At 54.4% G+C, this 7,910-nt stretch overlaps 1 protein-coding gene across 1 annotated transcript in view; it reads left to right on the top strand.

The window, feature by feature from the left end:
* The window catches only part of LOC104499494 (eukaryotic translation initiation factor 4 gamma 3-like), a gene marked incomplete at both ends in the record, with an annotated part of 71,033 nt that overhangs the window by 39,269 nt on the left and 23,854 nt on the right, over positions 1-7,910 (top strand). Inside the window, 3 exons of the mRNA XM_010143003.1 lie at positions 27-115; positions 3,784-3,884; positions 5,297-5,419. Coding sequence (XP_010141305.1) covers positions 27-115; positions 3,784-3,884; positions 5,297-5,419 — 313 coding nt within the window. The remainder of the gene's footprint in view (positions 1-26; positions 116-3,783; positions 3,885-5,296; positions 5,420-7,910) is intronic.

The raw sequence follows: 7,910 nt of genomic DNA, 5'->3' as shown, positions 1-7,910 counted from the left end.
GTTCGTCACGGCGGCCCTCTGGCCGGCGGCCCCCCCCAGCAGTACCCAGTTCAGCCGCCGGGACCAGGACCCTTTTATCCAGGACCAGGTCCCGGAGAACTCCCCAACGCCTACGGTAAGTCCTGCGCGGAGATTCCGTACAAAGGATTTTCTGGGTGTGTTTTTCCATTGTCAAGCTGGAGATTTATAACAGCAAACTGGATCAGTGTTTGTTTGAGCTTCAAGTAGCTCCTCGACTCAGTGGTGTCACAGCCCTTATTATTCACTCCCAAAAAATTCACACTAACAGAGTTTTGTTTGTGCGACTGCTTTAGGGAGGGCTGCGGCTCGTCGGGCTGCCCACGATCACCCACGAGCGAGAGCAGGGGCCGTCGGTTCCTCCCCGCTCCGCCGTTGTTAGCTGTTCAGGAATGGTGGGTACCTCTGGCAGCCCTGCTTCCATCGAGCTCTCCCCGAGTCTGCGCGCAGCAGCGCAGCCGTGGCCAGCTCTTGCCCCTGCAGCTCTTGGTCGGTGTTTAGTGAGGGGGAAGGAACAAGCCCCGTGGTTTGATTCACCGGTCTCACGCTGCAGAGATATGTTAGTCCAGTCGAGGGGTTTGTAATCCGGGGCTGGAACTGGTGCTGTTCATGGGCAGCTCCCAGTCCTGCCGTTTCTCCCACCGGAGGCCCAGCACCGCCGTGTGCGCTGTGGTTTCCATTGACCCCCCCAGGGACTGAGCTTCAAAGCTGCATCTAAAAACCTCAGAGGCCACGTGTGGAGCCCTGGGCATCCTCCTGCCTGCACCCCACCGGCCCTTGGCTCCTCCAGGACCTCGCAGTGGCCAGACCATCGGGTCCTGGTTTGCAGCCCCTGTGTGACAGCGGGTCGCTTGTCCTTCGCTGTCCAGTCACCCCTCTTCTCTTGGCAACCATCTTTACCTAAAAGTAATTAAGTCCTTTCTTAATCCCGTCCGCGTGTTGCCAGGTGCGGTGTTTATCAGCCTCCCTCTGAGGTTTTCCGCAGGGTCGGTGTTGCCGCTGTCCAGTCACCCCTCTTCTCTTGGCAACCATCTTTACCTAAAAGTAATTAAGTCCTTTCTTAATCCCGTCCGCGTGTTGCCAGGTGCGGTGTTTATCAGCCTCCCTCTGAGGTTTTCCGCAGGGTCGGTTTTGCGATGGTTGAATCGGCTCCTCCGAGCTGTGTTTGAGCTGCACACTGAGGGATCTTGCAGCCACCTGTATCACTCCTGTTCCTCTGTTTTGATTTCCCTTCCCTCCCTCACTTGCGGAACACTGGGAAAATCCACCAGGATGTTTCCAGTCATCACCCTGTTGTATGGGGTGTTCTTGCAAAGGATGTTCACTTTCGTATCCGATTGGAGGAATTTGGTTCAGGCTCCTTGCTGCCTGCCCACATTCTGTAATCGGGGGGCAGAGGGACCAGCGACACCCCGAGCGGCTTTAGCTGTTCCACCAGAGCGGTGGGAGTGAGCGACAGCCCCGCACCTCTGGCAGAAGCACATTAGCTCTTCTCAAACACAGGTTCCTTTCAAAGGGGAGGAAAAACCTCGGCTGTTCCCTTAAAAAGTCTGGACTCTTTCTTTTTCCGTCTTTCTTTTTTGTTTTCAATTTGTCTGGTGTAGATAGAGCTGGTGGGCCTCTTCGAAAGGTTGCCATGAGGCCTTTGAACGTGGTGATGTGATTTCTGAATAAAAAGGGAGAGCGCAGGTACAAGGCAGTGAGTTCCTGTTTGCTTATCCTGGCAAAAATGAAGAGATACAGCAGTGGCCCTTGAAATCTGATCTGCTCCAGGAGGAAATTGCCCATTATTCCTCATATTTTCTGCTGTTCCAGGTCTGCTGTCTCGCTCTCCTCTCACTTAGTGCCGTTTGTCTGTCTTCCTCCTGTAATTTAGGAAGGCTTCCCTTCCAGTTCTGTCCCACTCCCGAAGGCAGCTGATTTCTTGCCCGTGGGTTTAATCTTGGAGCCCCGGCGTGTTTACACGTTGCTGCATCTGTGGAGCATCTGCGGGCGATGCTGGAGCCCTCCATCACACAGGGCGTTCTCCAGGCAGAGGAGGGAGGGTGAGGGCGCATTTGCCTTCACCCACCTTCCCCTCCCTTGGATCCCGTCCTTCCCCTCCCTCGCATAGGGGCTGGCGCGGTGAAACCCCGGGGCTCTGCCACGTGGCAGTCAGCGGGGTGTGGCAGGCTGGGAGGAAGGTGATGAGGGAGCTGCTGCAGAAGGCAGAGCTCTGGGAAGGACAGTGTGTAACTGTCACAGTTCTGCGATTTATTCTTCTCTGTTATATCAGCAATTTCCGTGGGAAGGACCTTGAAATGATGAATGGAGAGGAGGGAGAATAAATCCTGGGTGCTGCTGAACTGGGAAGGATCAGAAGGCGGGTGCAGAGCACAGAGCAGAGCCCTGGGAAACGAGCTCGGCTTGTTGCCACCCCAGCTCTGTTTCTTTCCAGAAGTTCCTCTTGTTTTTTGGGATTTGCTTTTTGAAACTCTTTTCCTAAAGGAAGAGTCCTTCCTGCAGCTGCTCTCGGCCTGGGATCACGTTGCAGGCTCTCTGATTAGATCTGGTGTCTAGGAAACTGGAAATGAAGACAATTAACCCAGGAGGGCTCCCAGGCTGGCTCCTGTCCTCTCGTGTTCTCCAGACCCCTGTGCTACACCAGCCACTGTGGCCAGAGCATTGGTTGGAGGAGTCAGAGGCTTCGAAACTGCTTTTCAGGGAGAGGCAGGAGCTTCCCAAGCCAGGAGGACGCTCTCTGAGGCTTTTGTGCCCTGAGGCCAGATCTGAAGTCACTCTGCCTACCCTGATGTTCAAGATGAGAAGTGTATTGACTCCTTTAGGCCGCCTTAATTGCTGCATCCCAGGGTGACGGGGTTAGCAGCCTGATGCTCTCCGCCTGCCCCCCACCCCCTGCTTCAGCAGGGAGAAGGTCTCGCTCTGAGCACGCAGGAGGGCCCTGCTCTGCTTTGGCTCCCCAGTTCTCCCTTTGAGGAAGGGGTCCTCTGAAGCTGCGTATCAAAGTGCGCTGGGCTGGCTTCGTTGGCTCTCTTGGGTTTCACCGTTTGCTTGAGATGGAAAACCCTCCGCTTCGGCTCCTGACCCACGGTACAGATTTTCGCTCCCGTTGAAAGGTTGGTCCAGATGAGGACTGACTCGGGTTGCTCCAGGTGCAAGTGCAAGCAGGCACATCCGGCACCCACGCCTGGAAGGGCCAAAACCCAGCTCCGTCATAGAGATTCCTTGGTCCCTGATCCACCGACAGGCGACAGCTCTGCTCCACGCCTGCCGTGTCGGTCATTTAGAGCCAGGCTTGTTCCATGAGGGAAAACAGAATGAAATGCCGTTGGCTGTTCTGAACGTCGTCAGCAGCGCGGTGTAATTCTGCAGTAATAACCGCGGTCCTGCTCCTTTTGTGTTCAGAATCAGAGGAACGTTGCTTGTAATTGAATTTTCTCGTGATGCTTCAAAATAGGTTGCAGTTGACCTTGCAAATTCTTTGTAATGGTTTGACTGCATTTCTCTACAAAGGCAGAAGAAAAATAAAACCCACCAGCAAACCCACCTGTTTGTCAGTCAGAGGAGGGCAGGGGTGGGCTGCTGTGCTCTTCATGATTTCAGCAGCCTCTTGAGATGGGGGCACCCAGTCGGTTCCCAGTTGGATGTTAGAATCCTGGTTATGAAGGGAGCGAGGAGTAGGCAGCCAGTTCTACTTCTTGCGCTTGGTTTCGTTTCCTGAACAAACTGAATCTTTCCTCTCGTTTCTCCCTCGTCCTCCCCCAGGAACGCCGTTCTACCCCAGTCAGCCGGTGTACCAGTCAGCTCCCATCATAGTGCCTACGCAGCAGCAGCAGCCTCCGCCAGCGAAGAGAGAGAAAAAAACGGTGAGTGATCGTCACCGGCCGCTCCATCCCCTCCGAGAACCGCCCTGCTTCTAAGGTCACGGGAAATGAATAACCATGTTAAGCCTAAACCTGAGCTTGATCTTCCCGGAGGGGCTAAGTCTTACCCCACGCTGAAGCGTAATTAAATATCGCACAAGGCTCCAGTGTTTGGCTGATTTTCAGTATTCCGCAGGGACTTTCTGCTCCGAGTTTGTGACATTTCAGCCGGTCAAACAGAAAATCTCATCGCTGGTTTTGTAGCAAAGATCAATGAAAGGGGCATCGTCTCGCTGAGCCTGAGCTCCTCTGCTGCCGGCGCTGCTGCCTCACCTTTTACCAAAGAGCCGGGAGGGAGGGGGCAGACTCGGATCGCTTCAAGAGAATGTTGGGAATTGGTTCAAACCGACTGGGCAGGGTTTGAGAGACGCTGATGGAGCCCGGTCATGGGTGGGTGCTGGTCGGGAATAGCGAAGGCAGAGCAGGTGAATGTGATGTTTAAACCCAGAGTTATGGAACTGTTTGGGATGGAAAAGCCCTTCAAGCTCCTTGAGTCCCTCCGTTCCCCAGCGCCGCCAGGTCCCCCCTGCCCCCTGTCCCTCAGCAGCACCTCCACATGGCTGGGAAACCCCTCCAGGGATGGGAACCACCGCAAACGATAGCTCTGTCTTCAGGTTTATGAAATCTTCAATTTTTACATCAAAGACAAAAAATTCTGTTCCAGATTAACCCCGAGAGCTTGACCGTTCGCCCCGTTCAGTGACACGATCGGATCAGGCACCAGTTGAGGTTTCTCATGTGTGTTCCTGAGTGCTTTATTTTGGAGAATGTTTTTCCTTCCCATTTTGAGGCTGTAAAACCATACTGGTTTCCGAAATGCTGATGAGCTTTGTAGGACTTCACTTTGTTCTTCTTGCGCTTTCCCTGTCCTCCACTCGGTCGTTTTTGTTCGATTCCCTCGGATTTGTTGGTCTGATTTTTCTCAACGTGGAAGGGAAAACCAGGAAGAGCCGATCTGCTCTCCCCGCTACCAGTGACCGTCACTGAATTCTCTACCAGGGTAAAACACGGCCCTTTTTTTATTATTCTTGCGCTTACCCACTGACCGGTGAGCCTCATTCTGTAGCTAAACTGCTGAATTTTCCAAGCAAACTCTCTCTGCAGAAGCAGAGGCCGTGTTCTGCGTTACAGGGTCACGCACGTGTCAGACATAACCGATGTGGCCAGTGAGTGTTCTGATTAAACCGAGTCCGGAGGGTGAGGCGTGACCTAACGTGCATTTCCAGGTGTCAAACCGCAGAGCACCAGCTCAGCCCAGAGCGTCTCCTGCAGAGCCCAGTGGTGCTCTGTCTTGCCCACGCTCCCTTCCCCAGGACAGCGAGTAACAGGAATTCTCTCTGTGTTCCACACCGTAGATCCGAATCCGGGATCCAAACCAGGGAGGCAAAGATATCACAGAAGAAATCATGTCTGGTGGGGGCAGCAGGAACCCGACGCCTCCCATCGTGAGACCCACTTCCACACCTACTCCACCTCAGGTAAGGACGGGGCTGCGGAGCCTTCTCCTGGCGACGGCTGCTTTGCTTCGCTCTTTGTGCGAACCAGTTCCTGTGTCCTCCACCACCCATCACCGGGATGGTCCAAAATTGTCCGTGTTCTTCATGGGTTGTTATTTCCCTCCAAGTCTGGTGATTTTTACCAGCCTGTAGCTTGTAAAATGTGGAGCTGCAGCACTGCTAGGAGTTCCCTGTCCCTGGGGCTGAGTCAGCAGCAGGTCGCGGAACCTGCAAAGCCCTTCAGCGTTAGAGGAGGCAGAATATGTGTGAGAGCCGTGGGGCGTCTGTTAGCCGGGGTTACCTGGGGAAGGTGCCTACCACACGCTGTCCATACTAAACTCTTTCTGCCCCAGCAGTGTTGGTCTGGAGTAACCAGAATGACGTAGCTCAGGGGTGTTATCACAGAGCTGTGATGAATCTGGCACAGGTTCAGTCTCTGTGTGTTCAACCTTAAAAACGCGTTTTTCTGATGTAAGAAAAAAGCATAAAGACCCCAAACTGATGTTTTCCGTGGCTCAGAAATCTCTGTGTGTCGCACACCTTTGCGTTCGACCCCTTCGGGGTCTCTGTGTCCTGCTCTACCTGTGAAGTTCTCGTGTGGTGCCTGGAAGTTAAACTGATCAGATCCCCAGGGCTGTCCCAGTCCCCAGGCTGTCCCCAGGGCCAGCAGAGTCCTCTCAGGCCAGCGCTCCTAATGTCAGCGTCAGTCCTCCACGGCGTGAACCGCTGGGTGCCGGCGGATGTGTTACCATGTTAGAAAAATATTTCCCTCCCCTGACCCCTCTTCCCAGCCGCAGCAGGCAGACCTGTACTACCAGCGATGGAGAGGAGGCGCGTGGCAGCCGTTGTCCTCTTGCCAGCTGCCGGCTTGGTGTAGCTGCTCAGTGCTTCATACGTCAGCTTATTCTCCAAGTCTTTTGGGGGAGATGGTGCTAAACTGAGAAGTTTTTGAACGGTTGGAGGAGCAACTGTGGTTTGGTGCAAGCCGTGGAAGTTGGCCGTGTTTCCTTGGAGGTCATTCACTGTTTGGGGGCCTGATTAGAAGACATGAAGGTTCTCCAAGTGATGGGAAGGCTTTAGATCAGAGCCTGGCTGTGGCTGGGACACAATTTCTTGTTCTTCCCTGTTTAGTGTCACCATTTTTTGCAAGCTTTTAGGTGAAACAGCCTTTCCTGAGGTGAAAGTCGGTTCTGCTGACTGTCCTGTGCCAAGGCAAAAGCACGAGCTTGTCTCGAATCACCCTGGAGCGGGAGTTCGAGGTTCCAGCTGAGCCAGTGAGAGCGTGAGCAGGATCCCCGAGATGAAACCGGGGCCTGGCCTGCAGCTCTCTCCCTTGAGAGGAACGGGGTAGTTACGGCTTTGGGGCTTTTCCCTGATTCGAACAAATCTGGTTGTCATGTGAAGGTGTCACCACGTGCTTTGCTCAGCCGCTTTCTCCTCCTGGTCTCCATCGTGGGCAAGCAGCAGCAAGGCACCAAGCTCCAACCGTTCCCGGCCAAGCCGGGGCTTTGCAGCAGGCTCTGCAGAGCTCAGCTGGAAGAAGCCGTTTTCTGCCAGAGAGCGCTGGGGTGACCACAGCTGCAGCCGGGAGGGGAGAGGGCTGGGAGCTGGTCACAGAGAAGCATTTCAACTGCTTTCTGAGTGTTTTCCCTGAGAGAAGACGCTTTGGAGTGCTGGTGGGATCTTCTTCCCCTTAGCAATGGGGAGGAGCTGTGACGGCCGGGGTTTTGTGGTGCGTTCCTGCACGGTGCAGCTAACCCTGGCCCTTCCCGCTCCGTTCTGTGCTCCACAGCCTGCTTTAAGACACTACACTTGAGTCAAACAGGACAAAAGAAAGGCTTTTCCTGCGAAGGTTGATAAGGATGCGTTTTAATCAGCTGCGGAGCACAGCAGCGGTTCCAGTCGTCTGCTCGGAGGTGTGCAAATGCTCCATCATGTAGCATCCAAGCCCTGCTTGGATGAGGCGCTTGGAACCTCTGCAGAAGAGCTCTGAAACGGTGCTCGGCAGCCAGAGTTCATGAGTGTGACATCGCTGACAGCTGAAGCCTGCTTAAGGCAGGAAATGCAAAGTGATTGTCCCAACAGCGTCTCTAACTCACTTCTTCGGAGCGAGCGTGGTGCCTTGGGTGCAACCGGCTGAGGCTGGAGCCCTGCTCAGTGGCTGCGCCCTGGCAGTGGTGGAAGCGAGAATTTCGATAGGTCTGAAATCATCGACTTTATTCAGCCGTAACTTTGTTTGAACCGTCCTGGGGCTCGTTGTACTCCCTTTCCCTGGCTGATACGAGCGGTGAACGGTCAGTATGAGCTTCTTACGAGAGCAGCTGCCCTCCGAAATCTGCTCCGGGTGCTCCAGCCCGGTGGTTGTTTGGACACTTTTTTTATATCAGTGCCTGGTGCCTGATTCTGTAGCCTTGTGATTCCACTACAAATACGGGTGGGATGTTTCCACCGTGAGCACGGCGGGAGAAGCTGG

The sequence above is a fragment of the Buceros rhinoceros genome, unplaced genomic scaffold (assembly GCF_000710305.1).
Source record: "Buceros rhinoceros silvestris isolate BGI_N320 unplaced genomic scaffold, ASM71030v1 scaffold14779, whole genome shotgun sequence".
NCBI lineage: Eukaryota > Metazoa > Chordata > Aves > Bucerotiformes > Bucerotidae > Buceros > Buceros rhinoceros.
Note: the sequence above shows the minus strand (reverse complement) of the source record. Positions and strands in the feature narration are given on the sequence as shown.